Source organism: Anomalospiza imberbis, chromosome 20 (assembly GCF_031753505.1).
Source record: "Anomalospiza imberbis isolate Cuckoo-Finch-1a 21T00152 chromosome 20, ASM3175350v1, whole genome shotgun sequence".
NCBI classification, from domain to species: Eukaryota; Metazoa; Chordata; class Aves; order Passeriformes; family Viduidae; genus Anomalospiza; species Anomalospiza imberbis.
In genome coordinates this window covers 5,132,652-5,152,382 of record NC_089700.1, presented here as the reverse complement: position 1 = coordinate 5,152,382, position 19,731 = coordinate 5,132,652, and the positions used below count along the sequence as shown (strand labels likewise).

The 19,731-nt window shown below is 51.8% G+C and overlaps 1 protein-coding gene and 1 long non-coding RNA gene across 4 annotated transcripts in view; one reads left to right on the top strand and one right to left on the bottom strand.

Annotated features, from left to right (window-relative positions):
* LOC137485672 (uncharacterized) overlaps positions 1–7,874 on the bottom strand; it is a 161,039-nt gene extending 153,165 nt beyond the window's left edge. The window contains exon 1 of the long non-coding RNA XR_011005416.1: positions 7,842–7,874. This is a non-coding gene — a long non-coding RNA (uncharacterized lncRNA). The remainder of the gene's footprint in view (positions 1–7,841) is intronic.
* The window catches only part of DTX2 (deltex E3 ubiquitin ligase 2), a 34,769-nt gene continuing 20,682 nt past the window's right edge, over positions 5,645–19,731 (top strand). For 2 of the 3 annotated variants that reach the window (XM_068210270.1, XM_068210268.1), the window contains exons 1-3: positions 5,645–5,753; positions 10,506–10,889; positions 15,166–15,751. In XM_068210270.1, the coding sequence (XP_068066371.1) occupies positions 10,583–10,889; positions 15,166–15,751 (893 nt within the window). In that variant the 5' untranslated portion in view covers positions 5,645–5,753; positions 10,506–10,582. Of the gene's footprint in view, positions 5,754–6,033; positions 6,056–10,505; positions 10,890–15,165; positions 15,752–19,731 lie in introns of those variants that run through there. The other variant, XM_068210269.1, reaches the window with a different exon arrangement.

Sequence of the window (19,731 nt, the reverse complement as noted above, 5' to 3'; positions counted from 1 at the left end):
AGCAAGCTGGAGCTCGGGGAGAGGTACCCATCCCCTCCCCAGACAAAATCACCTTTGTTCCTCCCTAATCTGCTTCCTGCCCGCGCGCTACAGAAACCACCTCAGGCAGGTGGGAAGGAGAAGCCCAAGGACGCGGTGCTGACAGGAGCCTCTCCGGAGGGCAGCAGACCCATGCCATGGGCTCCAGCTGCCATCCAGGGCTGGGGAGGAGCAGGAACAGATCACATCGGGGAATAGGGGATGGGAAACAGGGAGCTGGGTCCCCCTCTGTCACCAAAGGCACTCGCTGTGGACCATGAGCTTTAGGGTGTGTCTGTAGCTCTCTTTTCTGTCTGCCATTACTTCTGAGGGTGATACCTCACCTGGCAGCAGGATCCTATGGGACAACAGCCATATATATTTTATATATATATGCAGGTATTTATATAGGTGTTTTTATTTTTATGACTTGTCCACTGGGACCAGCACTTGCTGGTTTCTCTGCCAGCCCTGGGGAATTCATGCATCCCACTCCTACTGCAGCATCGCTGCTGTGAGATGGGACTGCTGCAGCCTCAGTGCTTTTAGATTCACTCCAGAGAGCCCAAACCGTGCCAAAGTGGATGATTGGGAAGTGACGACCTGTGTGGGGACAACCAGACTGCCAAGAGAGATGGGGTGGACATCGCTGCCTGCCAGTGCAGGAACCTGTGTGGGATGGAGAACCGTGCCCGAGCGTGACGCTGCACTGAACAGCTTGGGTTGGAAGGGACCTTGAAAAGCTCATTTAGCTCCAGGAAAGCTCCGGAGGGATGGATCACCGGCCTTGTCGGCTGCCGCGCGGCTGAATGTGCACTAGGTGGCACGCAGCTGCAGGGAGAAGCGCTTCCGACAGCGGGGAGAGGCTTGGATTCGGGGAGAGAGAGGAAAGCTCCACTGGGAAAAGCAGGCAGAAGGCAAAACGGGATGAGTTCTGCCCCTAATTAGCATTAATGGAGAGGTGAGTGTAGCCAGAGCAGGTGAGACAGGAACACAAGCCAGAGGACTCGGCTCCAGAGTTTCCCGGCTGGATTTAGCAAAGGCAGGGATGGAAAGAGCCTTTTGATTGGGGTCAGGATGACAGGAGAAGGTGCTGGGGTCTCAAATGACAATGGTAAATTTAGGATTGACATAAGGAAAGAATGTTTCATGATGAATGTGGTGAGGCCCTGGCACAGGTTGCCCAGAGAAGATACAGATGCTGGAAGTGTTCAAGGTCAGGTTGGGTGGGGCTTGGAGCAGTCTGGGATGGTAGAAGGTGTCCATGCCTATAGCAGAGGGTTGGAGCAACCTGGGCTGGTCCCTTCCAACATAAACTGTTCAAGATTCTGTGATTTCCCCAGAGAAGGCAGGCAGTGGAACACAGAGAGCTGAGCTGAGCTCATGGGACATCTCCCACTACCAGCAGGGATGAGGAACATGTCCTTCTCAGCAGGTAAATCCCAGGGGCTGGACAGCAAAGTCACCCAGCAGGAGGATGCCCACACCAGATCCATCCCTGCTTTGTCTAACTGGTCCCTGGCAGGAACCAGCAACAGCTGCTGCAGAGGAAAATGAAATGAAATTTCACCTATTATCCTTTGCCTGCAGAGGAATTTCTTCCTAATTCCTGTCACTTTGGGTTTGTCTGCTCAGAGAAATTAATCTGAAATCGAGTGGGCTGTGAATTCAAAGTGCTGCAGCAATCCCAGCAGAGCTTGGACAGGCAGTTTCCTAAGTGGCCAGACTATTCCCTGGAGCACCAGGCTAAGCCTGGCAATTTAACAGAGCCTCAAGCATCAGGTTTTGTAGACATTAGTGTAGGACCTCGAGCCAAAACCGTGTGAGAGGGAGCAGCCACAGAGAAATTAATCCAACAGTCTTCCAGGACCACTGCAAGAAAAGGAGCAGGGGGAAGGCAAATATTTGGCTGGCTACCTCAGTGTGTGGATGGATCAGACAGGAGGTGATGCCTCGTTGGAGGACTCAGTGCTTTGCATACTGATTTGGGGAGCATGCAGAGAAGGGTGTGGGAAAGAACAGCATAAGGGACTAAATCTGGGGATCATTAAGGTAAAAATCATGTAAAATATAAAATATTTTTGCAGGCAGTGAGGATTGTGAAGGCTGCATCCCTGTGAAAATAGGGTCCTTAGGGACAGCAGGACATGGAGGTTCACCTTTCAGACTCGGGGATCATTGAAGATCTTTACAGCCACCCTCACAACACAGAACTGTTGGACGAAGCTGTGCAGTGGGCTCTGACAGGCTCAGCAGGTCACCAGACCCCAGATTCATGTTGCCCATGGCTCTGCTAACCCCTTTCAGGTTGTTGGACCATCATGGAATGCAGGACAAGGGATGAAAAGGTGTGAGAAAAGGGAGACTGAGGACCAGCCATGCACTTGTGCTGCTGAGATGCCTCAGACACTCACTGTGCCTGGCAAAACCCTCCAGGGACCCTGATGCAAGATCAGATCATGAATCCCTGCTCAAAACTAAAAAATAAATAAATCCAATGCAATTCAAGACTCTTGCCACAGCTCAGCCACCACCTGACTGGTTTATCTCCACCATACTGCTCTTCCCTCCACCCAAGTGCTGCACCCAATTCACCTCTGCTCTCCCCCACCCTGCAGCCCTTATCAGTAGCACCTTCAGCCTCAGAGCATCACCTGAGGCCTCACCCATCCTCTCTCACCAGCCAGGACTCCTCACTGGGAGCATCCCTTTATCTCCCAGCCATGCCATGAAGGTCTGCAAGACTCAACAGAAACCCTTCTTCACCATCCTCAAATCTTCCTGAAACCTTTTCCTATTTAGGATCACAGGATATTTCATACCTGTCCACCCATGCAACTACATGGATCACATAGTCTGCTCCCAGCATGGCTTTATGAAGCATTCCTATCTATTTTTCAGGAAAAAAAAACCCTTTGCACTGCTCTCCAGTTTCTAATTACAGCCGCAGGAGACAGGAATCCCAAGCACCTGAGTTGTAAATGTGAAACTTATTGCTTAAGCAGACACATTACAAGCAGGCTATCAATCACTTCTGGCAATTATTAGTACTTTGTGAGTATTTTGAACTCAAGTATGTGACAGTCTCATCCATCCTGGAGCAGAGAAATCCATGGGCATTTGCATATGAGGCAGAGCTGTGGGGGGATGCAGCTCCAGAGGGTTTTCACTGGAGCTGTCGTGGTTATGTGCTTGGCACTGCACATTTTGGGATGAAAACCAACTTTATTCAGGCTCTCTGAAGATGAGTCTCACATGTTTAACTCTGGAAGAAGAGTTTTATAAGATCCCTCTATCCCTACATTATGAAGTGGTTCTATATGTTATTTTTTGCTGTAACCACTGACTCCAAACACAATGTTCTTTATTTTATAAGCCTTTTGGGGCAGGTGTATCATGGCATGAGTGAATCAGTGCTGCTGGGTGTAAAGTCCAGGGAGGTTTCAAATAATTTGATAAGGGCTGGTGAACACTTCCTGGTTCAGAAGGAATTATAGTGATCTTAAGGGTCTTTTTCAACCTAAATGATTCTCTGGTTCTGTGGTTCTTTAATCACTGCTGCCAAGGTCTTGGTGGGGGTCCCAGAAAAGGGGAAAACCCAGGTGGGGTCTGACCTACCTCTAAGAGAGCATGAAGAAGTGATGCAGCACCCTCCAGGATGCTCCAGGATCAAAAGAATCCCTAAATAAACATACACATCTTGCAAGGGTGGTGATGGAGGAGCAGCAGCTGGGACGGAGCAGCACTGTATCTTTGGAGAGATCTGTGGCACACAGGGCTGTGTTCCACCATCCTCACCCCAAACAGGGAGCAGGCACGTCCAGGGCTTAGCTTTGGAGTTACTTGGATGGAAATGAAACCCTCAAGGTGGTGAGCAGCTGGTTAATGCAGGCTGGATGTGGCTCCAGGGGTCACAACCACATTCCCACAGGAGCTCCCACGCCCGGCACCCAGAGGTGTTAAACTGCAGGAGAGGGTGCACTGGTGGTGTGCAACACACACACACACACACAGAGACACACACACGGGCACACTCTCAATCCCCTGCACACACAGAGCATCTCACCCCCCAGTACTACACATGCTCACACTCACACAGATGGTATCACACTCACAGACGGTATCACACTCACACAGATGGCATCGCATTCACACGGACGGCGTCGCACTCACACGGACGGCGTCGCACTCACAGACGGCATCGCACTCACACGGACGGCGTCGCACTCACACGGACGGCGTCGCACTCACACGGATGGTGTCGCACTCACACGGACGGTGTCGCACTCACACGGATGGCATCGCACTCACATGGATGGCACCGCACTCACACGGATGGTATCGCACTCACACGGATGGCATCGCACTCACACGGATGGCACCGCACTCACACGGACGGTATCGCACTCACACGGATGGCATCGCACTCACATGGATGGCACCGCACTCACACGGATGGTATCGCACTCACACGGATGGCATCGCACTCACACGGATGGCACCGCACTCACATGGACGGTATCGCACTCACATGGACGGTATCGCACTCACATGGATGGCATCGCACTCACATGGATGGCATCGCACTCACACGGACGGTATCGCACTCACACAGACGGTATCGCACTCACACGGACGGTGTCGCACTCACACGGACGGCGTCACACTCACAGACGGTGTTGCACTCACACGAACGGTGTCACACTCACAGACGGTGTCACACTCACAGACGGTGTCGCACTCACACGGACGGTGTCGCACTCACACGGACGGTGTCGCACTCACACGGACGGTGTCGCACTCACAGACGGTGTCGCACTCTCACAGACGGCGTCGCACTCGTGCACACTGTCACACGCACTCACACGCACCCCCACACCATCACGCACAGTCACACTCGCTATCCCACATACATGCTGCCAGTTCTCTCTCTCACACACACTATCGCTGTCGCTATCATTTACACAGTCACTTTTCCACATCTATTCGCACTCACTGTGACACACTATCACACACTCATTATCACACACTATCACACTCACAGGCACCCTCGCTATGACACACTATCTCATACTAGCATACACTATCTCATGCACGGTCACTAACACACACCCAGGCACACACTCACTCTCACACAGTAACACACGCTCATTATCACAATCACACGCTCATTATCACACTCATTACCACCCCGAACACTCACAGTCATTATCACACTCATTACCACCCTCGGTCCCGCACACTCACACTCTTTATCACACTTATTACCATATTTACTACCACACTTATTACCATATTTATTATCACACTCATTACCACCCTCGGTCCCTCACACTCTTTATCACACTTATTACCATATTTACTACCACACTTATTACCATATTTATTATCACACTCATTACCACCCTAGGTCCCGCACACTCACACTCTTTATCACACTTATTACCATATTTACTACCACACTTATTACCATATTTACTATCACAGCCATTACCATATTTATTATCACACTCATTACCATACTCATTATCACACTCATTACCACCCTCGGTCCCTCACCGCCTCACGCTCACCGTTCCTCTCCCTCACGCCTCCACCAATCGCGTCCCTCCCTCCCCGCATGGCCCCGCCCCCCGGCCCCGCCCCCTCCGCTCGGCCCCCGGCGGTGCCGCGTGCGCACGCGCGGAGGGTCCGTGGCCGCGGGCCGGGAGCGGCGGCGCCGGGCCCTGCTCGGGGTGAGGGACCGGGGGGGGCGGCTGAGGGGTGACGGGACCGGGGGACAGCGGCGCCGGGACGGGAAGCTGGGTTCCGGGTTGGGCTGGGCTGGGCTGGGCTGGGCTGTGCTGTGCTTCGCGGGGCGGGCACCCGCGGGCTGGCACCCCCGGTACCCCGTTCCCTGTGCCGCGCAGCCCGGGCCGTTCGCGAGGGACCGCCCGGGCCGTTGCGGCCGCTCCGGGCCCGGCCTGCCTGGCGTCCCGTCGGCACGGGCGCTGTTCCCCTTGCACCAGGCCCCCGCCCCTCCACAGCTTCCGGAGCGGTCGGTGTCACCCGGACACCCCCCGGCAGCCCTGGGGCCCGAGGGTGTCCGTGGTACCGGGGGGCCGGTGGGAGCCAGCAGGCGGCTGCGGTGGGTGGCCGGTGCTGCCCAGGGCCGGGGGGAGCTCCCTGAGGGGCGGGTGGCCCCCGCCGGGCCGGCCCCGAGCCGCCGGCTCCTCACACGCTCCTGCCACGAGCCGAAGGCGTTGCGGGGCTGGAGGAGCCCTCCAGATCGTGCCAGGTTCTCCCTCACAAGTCAGTGAGTGTAAATAACCCGCCTGGGTGCCCGGAAGGACCCAGGAGTAGTCGGGTTGGACGCGAAGTGTGGTGAGATCCCGTGTCCAGGTGGGATCCTGTGTCTGCGTGTAGCTGCCCTCCTCTCGCTGCCTCAGTTTTTTCAATTCACCCGTGCCCGAAACCAGCCCTCGGCTTAGCTGACAGGCAAACGCTTTGTTCCGCCTCAGTTGCCGTCTCTATTTTCCCCCTCCGAGGGGAACTTGCTTAAAAGCTTGTTTTGAATGGAAGCAGTCCAGGTTTGGAACAGCCGGGTTTATTTCTTGTTGTTTTGGCTGTCAACCCAGCCACCTTGTGCTGTGAGGATCAGCAGAGGCTGGGAGAGGGCAGGACTGGGATGGATCTGCGTGCTTGGAGTTATTGCTGTAACCCTTCCCTACTGCCGGGCTCTGTTCTTTCTCTTTGGTTGGTGCTGGGTGCTTGTGTAAGGAAAGGTGTGTTTGGGTATGAATTACTTGGCAACAGCTGCCAACCCCGTTGCCTCGGGTTTTGCTGTGCACAGAAGTGCAGCTCAGCTGATGTGAGGGCCCTGCTTTGGGGTCGGGAGAGGGCACAGGGCACCTGTAGTGCTGCTCCAGTCGTGTCCCCTGCACAGGATCACGTCTTACTGCAGCCCTGTGGCCTCCCTGTGCTCTATGTGCTCCCCTAATCCCTGTGTAATCTCTTCCCATGGGATCCTTGGTGCCCTCCCAGTCCTGACTCTCAAAGTGGTGTCGTGATGCTTAAAGATCCCTCTTGGGCACTCTCTTTTCTGAACAACCTGCTGAAAAGTCTCTATTTTACCAGTCTGGTGATTTTTATTTTTAATTCAGCCCAGCTCAAGAGCTCCCAAGGCTCTTTTTCTTTTCCAGGTACAAGCTCGCATTTCGTGGTAACTTTTTTCAGCACTGGCAATTCAAGTTCAGAAACTTAACAAAAGGAGTTGGCATTTTTAGAAATCATCTCAGACCCACGAATTTTAAGATCCTGCATTTAAAGCAAAAGAAATTTCTGCTCTCTGGAAGTAGAACAGAGAATTAAACATAGTTTTCAAAGACTTTAATTCCTGTTCTCCAGCCTTCTCACCACCATTTGCTGGAGTTTGAGGAGCAGGGAGTGAAGCTGCTGGAAAACACATCTGAAATGCACTCAGTTTTTTTCCTGTCCAAATCCCCAATTAAAGCCAGGTGGACAAATGTTTCAGAGGTTGTGCTGGGCGTAAAGTTCCAATCAAACAAATCCATGCTCAAGCTCTGAGCCTGTGTTACCAAATACCTTCAAAGTGAAGGGCATCTGGCTGGAATATTTAAGTCTGCACTTGAATTAGCTAGGGTTTTGTTTTCACTGGAGGAGGGGTGGCCCAGAGGATTTCTGAATGGAGCCACGACTGTTTGGTGAATAAGAGCTTTTAGGGTTGATGTGAATTTCAGCTTTTCAAGGTATTTTTAAAGCTTGAGGTGAAGTGTTCTAGTCCATGGGATTTGAGTAAAGATGTGAGCTGGGATGTGTAACACATCCCAAACCACATCCCACTCTTCCCCAAACCCTTTCTGCTGTGGTGTAATGCTGAACGCTGTACAAGCAGCTCTAGTATTGAATTTCTCAGCTTTTACTATTTGTGTGCTGCTGAATTCTCAAAGAGAAATCAGGAACTGCAACTTCAGGCCTTTTCTTTCTCGTTTCCCATAACTCCAGGACTTGTGTAATTCTGGCTTACTGATGCTCTCCCGCATTCCTCACTTCCCAATCCGTGCAAACAGCTGCTGGCTCCAGCAGCTTTCAGCAAGAACTGGCAGGAGGCTGAAATACGCCCCTCGCTGTTCCTTTGGAGCAGCAGTCCCAGCACAGGAAATATTTTTCCACTCTGATGGGGAAGTGGATGTTGGAGCACGCGACACTCTTGTGCAGCCAGCCCAGGTACCTTCACGTGTGGTCCAGCACTCACAGCATCGCTGCCACCCTGGGGTGAGGGACAGGCTGTTGTCACCCAGCTGTTACCCCAGTGAGTGGGAGGTGACACGGGAAGGAGGTGACTTTTCTGCTGCTGTGTCTGCTTGTTTACATTTCCTGCTGCTGTTTCAGAAAGGAAGGAAAACGAACTGCTGACTCCCTTCTCACAGCCTCCCTCTTCTCTGCTCTGCGTGTGGCTGCAGATGAATATTTGGTAACAACTTTGGGGGGGAAAATGGTGTTGGTTCTGTATTTGGGGTTCAAAGCACCTAGTGCAGTTGGGTGGGACAGAAAATGCTGCAGCCTGGCTTCTGCTTTGAGTTGAGCATGGATGATGCTGGTGATCCTTGAGCTGGAAAAGTGTTGGTGTGAAACTTGCCATTAAAAGAAGTGGCAAAGGCAGGTGTTGGATTTGATACCTTAAGTCTTAATTTGCTGTTTTGAGCAGTGAAATAACTGTCCTTGATGTGTTTGGCGAGAATGGATTACAAGGAAAAGAATAATAGCAGAGACTAGGGTAGGATCTTGGTGATCTGGAGCGGTTTGTCATCAGGACCAGTTGAGCTGGGGGTGTTGTGTAAAAATCTCAGAGCAGCTCATAAACTAATTTACACTGAATTCCTGGGGAAACTGTTGCCTTCCTCTTATAAATGCAGACGTGTGGGTGTGTCTGTTCTGTGCTCACTCTCCTCTGTCTTTTTTAAGCTATCAAGCCACATGGGCATGATGGATGGGATGCTCCACGGAGCGTGGGATCTTCCCCCATCCGGCTGGGATGTCATTCTCTGTGCAGATGGCATCCTCCAGTGGAAGCCACCCACTGCTCCTCTGCCTCTTGGGAGACCTGAACTTTTCCATTGGATGGGAAGGAAGCTCACGGCTCCCTGCTGACTGCTGGGAGTTAAGCGAGCAATCAATGACGTGAGACCTCAGAAGGGAGAAGGCGAATTTATTTTAAAACAAAATGAGTTTCATTCATTCACAGCCAAACCCACCTACACACGAGCACCAACGTGGGGATCTCCAAGTGGTTGTCCAGCATTTGGACAGATGTGTGTGCAGATAGTTTGGACAGGATTCCTTGGAATGACACAACAGACAAGGAATGTCAAATATCAGACCTCTGGTGTCTCTCGATGATCATGTGATGCCTTTGGATCTGTTCTTTTTACATCCCTTGGGGGCTGAGAGTGGTGATCTCTCCTTGTTGGAATTTATTCAGTGTTGGTTTGTGTCTTTGTCTGGTCTTTGGTCTCCTACCCTTTCTCTGTTCTTCTCCAAATCATCTCTTAAGGGCTTGAGTCTCTAATGCTGATTGTCCCTTGTTTCAAGATGTTCATTTTTTCCCACCTGAGAAGCTGCAGATAGGTGTGCTTTGATCTTGAGGACCTACTAAATCAGTGCCCTCAGCACAGGCAGCACAGCTTGAAATGCCCTGTGTTCCTCCTGGTTCTCTTGTACTCCTTCCCATCTGTTTTTTTTTTGCTGGGATCACACTGAACTAAAGAAGAGCGTGTGCTGTGATTTGCAAACTGTGCATTAAGAGTTGTCTTCTGGCTTTGTTTGCATGTGTAATGCTGCACAGGAGTCACAGGACTGAACCTGGGCCAAAACTAAGTGGTCAGAAGCCGGATTGGAGCTGATGGTGTAGCCCTAGAGCTCAGATCAGTGTGAAGAGTTTGGGAACCATTTGTGTACCTCAGTCATTTCTGTGAATGAGTGTTTGGCCAGCATTTGGCAGCTGACATTGGGGTGGTCAGTGTGATGCTGCCAGGAGCAGTGTTGAGCATGGGGAAGGGGTAGAATGGCAGCTTGCCTTGGCACACTGCTGGCTAGCGAGTGTCTGAGCTCATGCCAAGGCTTACAGGTCTGCCTGACACAGATCAGCAGTGGCTCCGGGATGGTTTGGTACAGATCTGTGGAGACTCAGGTGGTGTTTGGTGGAAACAGAGTCTCCCTGAAGAGTGTTTGCCCTCAATTAGCAGAAGTTGCCAGCACTGGCAGGGAGTGAGTGGTGGCACCTCACTCATCCTCAGCCAGAGGGTTTTGAGGCCAGTTTGCTTCTCTGGAGTCTCTTAAATCCATAGGGAACATCCTCTGTGAAAGTCAGAGCTTTTTTCCCTCTCAGATGGCTTGTGTGATGTGGACGTGGCTGGGGACATCCACAGTGGGTGGGACAATTTGGGACATCATTCTCAGCTCCCTGTGCTCTCTGTTTCTTGCTGCAGGTCTCCAGGAGAAAATGGTGTAAGGCCAGCTCAGCTGCCACTTCCAATCACGGTGTGCCAAGACCTCAGGGAGGAACATGGCAGCAGCTCAGGGAGCGGGAAGCGGTTCAGCCGGGCCGTCCGGCCCGCCCGGTTCTGCCCCGGGGCACAGCAGCAGCTCCACGGCAGTGGCCGTGTGGGAATGGCAGGATGAATTTGGCAGGTGGAGGCCGTACCGAGGCAACGTCTGCAGCTACATTGAGCAGGTTATCCAGGCCTCTCAGCAGAAGGGCCGGCGCTCAGGGTCGGGGCTGGTCAGCAGCATCCCTTTGGGACACGCGGATCCCGCTTTGGCTCCTTATGTCATCGACATTCCAAGCTTGACACAATTCCGGCAGGATACAGGTAAGGGAGCTTCCCCACCCATTCTGCTGGTGTGCTTGGGGACAAGCAGGGCCTTGTTCTGTGTGTAAGAGCCCTGCAAAGCTCTGCTGTTTGCTACCATGCTGGGCAGCTCTGTGAGCATATCTGCTGCTCTCCTAATGCTGCCTGTGGAGCTGGGTGCAGGCAGACAGCCGTGATCTCTTCAGGAGCATCATCATGGGACCCCTGGAGCTCCCAGCCTGTGAGCCAGAGCTCTCAGAGCTGGAAACTTCCCTCCCCCCACCAATCCATTCAAGATCACTTGCGTAAAAAGGCCTTTTTACGATTCCAACCCTCCTGCTTGAATCCCTTGCTCCCTCTGGAGTTGGAGTGCCAGCTGCTTTACCTTGGCATGCAGCCCTGCTCAAGCTGCTTGCGAGTGCCTGCGGCCCCCGCGCGACACCAAAACGCTGCAGCAGAATATTCCCTCCACTTGTGCTCTGTGAGCCTGGCTCGCTTCCTCTCAGGGAGAAAGGGCAGGATGGGCTTAATAGCAGAAATGAGACCTGATTTTCATTCTCCTCTCTCCTGGGGTCACTGGGAGTAGCAGCTCAGAAATTGCAGAGATGACTCCTGCCCTTTTTTGCTCCAGATTTGCTGAGCAGCTGGAGCTTAGAAAAAGGGCAAGGATGGAATGCATGCACTTCATCCCTGGAAAATCCAGGGAGATCCCAAATTACACACCCCAAATGAATGGCTGCTTTGGAAGATTTTCCATCCATCAGTTTCCCCTTTGTCAGCGTCTCTCCCATCACTCCAGGATGCAGTTGAGCATCATCCCAAGCTTTAAAGAGGGGCATGTGCTGGTTTCTTGCCAGTTGAAACAGTAAATGAGCCATATTTTGAATCAACTGAATGATCAGCCAATTCTGGCAGGAAAGGGAAGTGGTTGGAGCAAATGTGAGTGGTCATCACAGCTGCATCCGTGTTTTTATTCTGACGTGGTGACCTTAGGCTGAGTTTATCTAGTGGTGTCCTGGGTGAGGAGGAGCTTTCTAACCTGGATGCCCTGGCAGGTGTGCTCAGCTTGGCCTGTTCAAACATCTGGAAGGCCAGCTGAGGCTGTGGCTTTGAGTGGTACAGTGTGGGCCACTAGAGCTGGCATCAGCAGCTGTTTCTCTACTGGTTTTTTCATGCCAAACTTGTGAAGGAGCCTTCCAGCCTCTGGCTCTTTCAGCCACTGCTCCAGCCTGTGGACAGCAGTCCTAAACTGTCTGGTGAAGGTGAACAGAGAGCCTGTGGGGTGGGTGAAATGTGTCCCAGTGCAGCTGTCTGTCCTTAGAGGGTTTGTATCTCTTTAGACTCTTAAAGATCTCAAAACACTCAGTGAATGTTGTCCATTGGAGGGTGATTTGGAGCTATTCATCTCTGGGGGACAGTGCAGTTCAATTCTGGAAATTATTTTGGCTGGTATGATCTCATCTTTCCTTGGTTTAGATCTGAGTTTGAGTTGTTAATAACAAAAAGGCCGATTCTTCTCCACAGCTCTCCTGCAGTGTTTCCCATTGATCCAAAGGGATGCTGATCAGAGGGGCCAGTGCTGTGAACCTCCCTCCACAAATACCTCTGTGCTCTGCAACGTGACTGTTGGAAAAGCTCTAATATCCCCTTGCCATGGCCCAATTCTAAGCAAAGCTTTTTCTCTCTGCCTTAAACGTGAACCTTTCTGAGCGAGCCGCCAGCTGAACTTTGTCATGTGCTGGAGAAAAGAATCCCTACAGGAAACATCCCCATGAAAAATCTTTAAACAGTGCAAAAAATAGGCTGTTGTATTCTGCTCATTAGCTATTAGACAGATAAATAGGCTCTTCAAAGGAAGCCAGGGAGAATAACAGGAAGCCAGTGTTAACGGGAGCAGCGTCCCCAGCAGCAGGGAATGACAGCTGTGCGGGGGGATCTTGTGGGCAGGATTAGCTGTGGGCTTCAGCTGCTGCTCAAGGCAGATTAGCTGGGAGTGAGTGCAGGGGAGCAGCAGGAGTTGTCCTCTCACCACAGCTGTTTGCCCACCCTGGAGAGGAATGCCAGTTTCCCTGCCAGCCTGGGGGAAGGGAGATGTTTTCCAAGTGCATTGCCTTGGTCTTTTTGTTGACTCCTAAAAATCTTCTTTCTACTGCTGTTTGAGGGTGTTAAAAGCACAAGTTGCTTGCAAGTCCTGCAGTCCTCTTTGTGTTGCTTTTAGCTTCTGAGCTGCCAATGGAGCAGGGGAAGCCTTGCTAATCTCTTGAGATGTGTCCCACTGGACACTTTGCCTTACCTGTAGTAGTCCCCTTTCTCTGGGAGCAGGTTCCCTGCACTCATTTCTAAATGTAATGCATGTCTCACCATCTCATTTTCAGTCCAGTCCCATCCCTAGTCATCCTCCTGCTCAGGGGTTCATTCTTGAAGTTATCCACCTTTTGAGGCTGTTTGTGTTTCTGAAACTTGGCAGGACTTGCTGGATAGGACCAGTCATTGCTAGAGTTTGCTTTTGGTTGTTTAGTCTGCTTTTCCACTAAGACATCAATTCCAGGCTGGGAAGGTCACCTTGGTTCTGCTGATAGTTTCTGCCAGAGGAAGGTCTGGTCCCACAGGAATCCTGAGCTCCACGGTTGAGCTATTGGGTAGGTTGCTGTGTTTGACTGGCTGCTAGTAGTGTTTTAAGTGTGCTGATGAGATGTTGTTTGTTGGCTGGTGTCACTGGAGAGTCCTGCTCCGCAATAAGCAGGATGCGTAGTGCTGCTCTGGAGCAGAAACACAAGTCCTGGCATTCCTTGGTCCTGCACATTCTGCCTTTTAGAGAGCCTTAGCCTTTGTGTCAGCTCTGGAGCTTCAGCAGTGCCGAGATAAGGAAACACAGTTTTCACAACTATTGGGTACAGTAACAGCAGCATGATCCTCATGCCAGCGTGCAGGCAGGCAGAGCCTGAATGCAGCAGCAGTTAGATTTTTGGCAGTGTGGAGTCCCACGTGGGCTGTCCTCCCTCTTCTTTGGGATGTGCTTGTTGGGTGTGAAGCTTGCCTGGATTGCTTGTGCCCCACAGAGTCTCCAGTGATACCCTGGGGCAGTTCTCCTCAGGCTTTAGGTGAGGGTACTTGTAAACTTGCCAGTTTTCACCTGGGGTCCTGGAACATAATGCCATAACTCTCATGACCTTTTTAGAGGCTTTATTTTACTTTTTTTTTCTCTTGAACTCCTCCTGTGTTGTTACAACTCGCTGCACCCCTGTTCACCCTCACTTTCCTAGATCCCCAGATTTGCTTTCCTCACAACTTTTCCTGCTCCTCTTCCTCTGTGCAGAATGCTGCTGAGGGTTTTTCCTGCAGTAGCAGTTTTGACCCTGCTGCAAGAACCCATTTTTCAAAGGTTACAGAGCTTCTGTCCTGTTGGGTGGCTTCCTTCCCTCTCATTAGGCTGCTGCTTTTTTGAAGTAGGGGATAAAGTACCCAGGAGTGAAGTCATCCTGGAAATCCAGGCTTCCAGGGAGTTTGAGCTCCAGCTGTCACTGTCCAGCGGCCTTGCAAGAGTAGTGTTTCTCCTTCCATTTCTCTCCCTCTGTCTGAACAGCTGCTCTCTCCAGTTTTCAAGTTACTTCACTGTCTTCCCCTTTCTAGTCTTGCTCTCTCTCCCAGCAGTCAGGAGCCTGCAAAAGTTTGCCCTTCTCCAAAGTCCTTGCCCTTGCCCCCTCGTGGGACTTCACCCACTCTCCCAAGACCAAAATTGCCCCAACTCTTGTGTAGACCCTTGTGTAACAAAGTGGGTGTTCAGCCCCTTAAGTGATCCTACAAAGCACTTCCCAATGGTGTCTTGTCTCTATAGTTACTCTGTTGTCAAGGCTGTGGGAGTTGTTTTTTTTTTAACCAGATCTGTGCCTCAGCCTGATTTTTTTTTCCCTTTTTCCCTTTTTTCTCCTTTTAACGTCAGGGAGGCATATGTGATCACTGTGCCTTTGTGCTTGGGTGTGTCTGCGTCTGCATCCTCTCTCCTTCCCTCCTTTCCCACCCTTCCTCCTTGCAGCTTTTGAACCTGCTGCCAGCCCACAATCAGATTTGGCAGAGGGACAGGGATCTCAGGGATGTTGCATTTTTCTAAGCTTCATGAGCAAACCCAGCCCTGTTGGGAAGAGAAGGTCTTTTAGTGCCTCTCTTGAGGGAGAACGAGAAAGGCCACCCCAGTGTAGGCAGCACGGATCTGTGCAGAAACAAATCCCTGGGACAACATCCCTTTTAGTTCTCTGTTGGCTAAATTGTTGTGTTTATTCTCCCCTCCTCTCCCACACAGGGACGATGCGGGCTGTCCGCAGGCACGTCTTCCCGGGGGACTCTGCTGCTGGGCAGGGCATCGTCTGGGAGTGGCAGAACGACGAGGGCGGGTGGTCCCCGTACGAGATGAACGTCTGCGTGTTCCTGGAGCAGGCCCGTGCCACGAACCACCAGCGAGTGGATCTTGGGCCCTTGGGCTACAATTACGAAGTTGATTTTGTGGCTCAAGTCCAGACCAACAAGACCACGAGGTTCCGCCGCAGCGTTCAGAGGCGTTTGGACGCCCCGTACCCGGTGACGACCTCCACCACACCCCTTCACACAGGGGTGGGATGTTCTTGCCAGCAGTGCTGGCCAAACAGCGGGACTGGCCCTATCACCACACGCTACCGTCACTCCATGACAAACTTTCCCAACTCTTCCACTACTCATCAGGTTCCCGGGAGGACAGCGTCAGTAAGTTCTTCCAACGTCGGCTTCGTGCCCTATAACAAACTCGCTTTGACTGGAGCAAGGTCAACACCAAGACTCAATGCACAGAACACCTTGGTTTTGGCTCAAACTGGGAGCCTCAGTGCAGCATTGGCAGCATCTAATGGAGTCAGGTACAGATCCTAATTCACCTTTAAATACCATATGTATGTCCAAGAGATCTGCTGTGCTCAGGTCTGCATCCAGGAGCCTCTCTGTCCCAGAGGACTTTACAAGGGTCTTCTCCCTGGGAGGGAGAGGTTTGTGCCTGTATATCCAGTACAGATAAAGAGACTTCCCCTCTGCTTTCTACTTCTTTTCTTCCCATTTGAAATATAGTCCCTGTCAATCAGTCTCCCTGATCCACAGGGAAATTCACTCAGATTGAGATTCTGAAGGTTTGAGAAAATTAATAGTGCGCAGTGGTATTTTGGGTTAGGTTAAAAAGCAACTTTGAGGGGGATTCAGGGGGAAGGAAAAGGGAACTTGTAAACACACTTACTTAATTCAAATTAGGCAGTAGAGTGGAACACTGCTCTGCTCATTCTAAGCTCTTCCCCTTCAAGGAGGGACAGGATTCACTGTATGTGGCTGAGACCTCATGAACTCTCTGTCCAGGCAAGTGGTGATGAAGAGCAGGGGTGCCACTGGATTCATTTTCACTGTGGCTCTTCTCTGACAGGGCTGGAACCAGTGTGCATCTCTCAGCCCAGGATTTCAGCTCCTGTCAGCTAGAGCCAAAGGAGGGCTGTGTTTGCACCTTTCCGGTGGGAGAGGAAGAGACTCACTTCTCTTCAGGCCTTTTGGTTGCTGCCAGCTCAATGAAAAGCAGAGGCCTGTGGTCCGACAGCCCGGCTCCTCTCCATGGCATGGGCTGTTGGGGCAAGCCACAGTTGGTTATTCCACTTTCAGGATATTAACTCTTCCTGTGCTCAAGCCCTTGCTGGCAGAGATGTGTGTGGCCTGTTTGTGGCAGTGCTGGCACCCAGTGTGACCCAGCAAGGGCTGGCTGACTGCTCCCTCTGTTTGTGAATGGTTGGAAGTGGCAGAGCCTTACTTCACTGGGAGTAATCCAGCTGTTGAACCCCTGAGAAACTGCAGGGGAACTTGCCAGGGCTGACTTACCTGTCCAAGTAAGTATAGAGATAAGAGATCTAGCAGCGTGTTGGAAGCACATTCTACTAATTGCACGAGGCACTGGGGTTTGAGGTTTGTTTTGAATCTCATTTGTGTTTTAAACAAGACTGTGAATCTTGAGATGTTTTTCTGAGTGTCGTGTCAGGACTTTCCCTCTTCGGGGTCATCCGAGTGAAATGACTTCTCACATCCTGTTCTTCTTTCTCACAGTCTTTTTTGGGGGCCTTTTTTTCCACCTGGTGACTTTTTGTGTTGCCTTAAGCATCCGCAGTGCTTCTCTGTTCCAGTCACCTTTGAGTAGGGCTGAAAATCTGACCTCAGCATTGCCTGCAAGAGCCCCCAGTAAGGCTCTTGCTGTCTTCTGAAGAAGCTGCCCAATTCCCCTTCTTGCAGGAGTTGCTGGTGGGTGTGTGGGGCCACTGGGCTGCCTGGAGCCCCCATCCCTCCTCAAAGGATTTGCAAAGTGACTCGGGGTGGGGAGTTTGAAAAGGAAGAGCCAGGTGCTGCAGCAGTTGCCCCACAAGCCTGTCTGGAGTGATCGGGGTCTGGGTACATTGTGTGCTACTCGTGGGGGGACAGGCTGTCCTGAAAGGAGGGAGGATGGGAGAGAGATGCTTGGAGGGGGTTGCCATGGGCTCCTGACCATGAACTGAGCCCATGGCCCAGGCAATGCTGACTGGGAGGAAAGGGATGGCCAGGAGTTGCCCATGGCTGGTTGAGGTTGGTCTGTTTGAAACTGTTTTGCACCTCAGCTGTTTGTGTTGTGGAGGGGGTGAGGTGGCTGGTGTCCTGGCAATCATCCCTAGCCAAGCCAGCCTTTCTGGGGGATGCAAAGGGGTTGTACAGTTAAATCTATGCTGGGGACAGCAGGACGTGCCACACAGGGCAGGTGGCAGCTCTTTGGATACCTGGGGAGTGTGTGAGTGCTGTCAGACTTGTGTAAAACCCACACCCCCAGTGAGCCCCACTCCCCTGGCCGCCGTCTCTTCCCTTGGGGTGTGATCTCCAGTCCTTTGGGATTAGTTTTGCAGCTCTCCTTTATCCCTGCCAGGACAACAAGTGCACACAGGGGGGCAATCTGTCTTCCAGCAGCGTGCCATATGTGAAAGGGACTTTTTCATCCCCAGCTGACAGCTCGGGATGGCTTTTCCCCATCAGCCCTGTGCTGGGGTTGAGTCGGAAATGCCACTGGGTGGGTGTAATTGCTCCTGGCTGGAGTTACCGTCTCGGGCTCATGAAACCCATGTCCCAGCAGAAAATCCTTTAATTTCTGTGAATTAGGGGAAACATGAGTAGCAAGCTCTAACAATGTGTTTCATTTAATTCCAAAGCCCAGAGCATTCCTGGGTTATTTTATCCACTAGGTTCCCTGTCTTCCTCCCTCAGACATAGCATGGTGGTTAATTCCCCTTTCCTTGCAGTCAATGCCCTGCATCACCCTACAGTCTAACCATTTTGGCTAATTATCCTGCATTAATTATCCTGCCACAGGTTTCTGGCTGTATTCTATTAGCTGTGATGTGCAATTCCTGTGCTGGCCCGTGCTCAGAGACCCAAGGGAAGGGAGCACTGGGCCACCGTGGATCCTCTGGTGTCTGCTAAAGGTTGTGTTGTGTTCACCCCACAAGCTTTGGCTCCAAAGCAGCCCTGACAGATTACTTTTACAAAACTGCTCATCTCCACAGAACTTGCAGAGGTGGCTGAGCTGCAACTGGCAAAAACTCCTTGGGAGAGACTGAAAGGCAGTGCAGTTGTTTACATCCAGTTTCTTTAGGAAACACAGCTAAAAATGGCAGCACCTCTCTCTTGCAGGGCTGAGAACAAGGTGCAGTTCATCCTGGAAAGCTGCCTGACTCCCTGTGTGGCTGTGACAGTTATTTCTAGCAGGCAGGCAGGGGTAGCCCCCAGAAGAGGCATGCCCAGGCTGCTGTGCCACTGAGGGTGATTTAAATGTATTTCCTGGTTGCTGGAGGGCGGATGCTGATGTGAGAGCAGGCGGAGCTCCAGCGCTGCCAATTGCACTTTAATTTCCTCCTGCTCTCAAGAGGGTCAAAGCCACTGGAAAACCCAGAGGGGAGTGCCAAGGCTTAACTAGATGCTAATATCCTTGGCTATGCTGCTAATAAATTACATACATGTGGGCAAGTTATTTTGCTTCTTGGTGCATTAGTTTCCTCTTGTGGATTAAACACAGTTAATGAATCTGGCCTCTCTCATGGACAGAGCTGGAATCCTGCACATGGAGTGTGCCACGGCAAGGGCTGTGTCCTTGCCTCAGCACTGTTAACCAGGATCCCAGCCACCTCCTGGCAAATCCTTCCCACCCGACATGGGAAAGCATCAATTCCCTAGGCCAAGAGCTCCCCCGTTCCCTGCACTGTGCTGTCTAATTACAGAGTAAGGCACTCCTGAAGCACAGTAAGGAGTGCCCTGCTTGTAATATGAGCGAGTAAAGCTGCAGGAAGCAATCTTCTGGGGGATATTAATTAGTGTCCCAGCCAGGCAAATCCCTATAGTAGCTCTGCAGGCTTCTCTGAGCTTATGTGGCTTTAGCTGCTGGTCTGGGTTGTGCCCACAAATAAGGCAGGCAGCTCATGGGGGCAGGATTTTGTATAAAATCAGGGGGGATGGGGGTCTTGGGGGCTGGAAAAGGATGCTGACAGAATTGGGGTGTTCTGGTGCTGCACTCCAAATCCCCCATGGGAAACAACGCACAGTCAGTGCTTTGTAGGATCAGGAAGGACCCTAACCAGGGCCTTTCCTTCTTTCTGTCCACCTTTGTATCCTTCAGCTTTGTCCATAGGCATTCCCATGAGCTCCTTGGGTGGTGAGGAGCTCTCCTGGTGCTGGTTCCACTGTTCCCACTGTGAGTTGTCCTGCAGCCCTTTTAGTGAGCATGGGGCTACCGCCAGGTGGGGTCATTAATGTCACCTGACACTCAGTGAGCCCTGGGAAGGGGTCTGGACCTTAAAGTGTT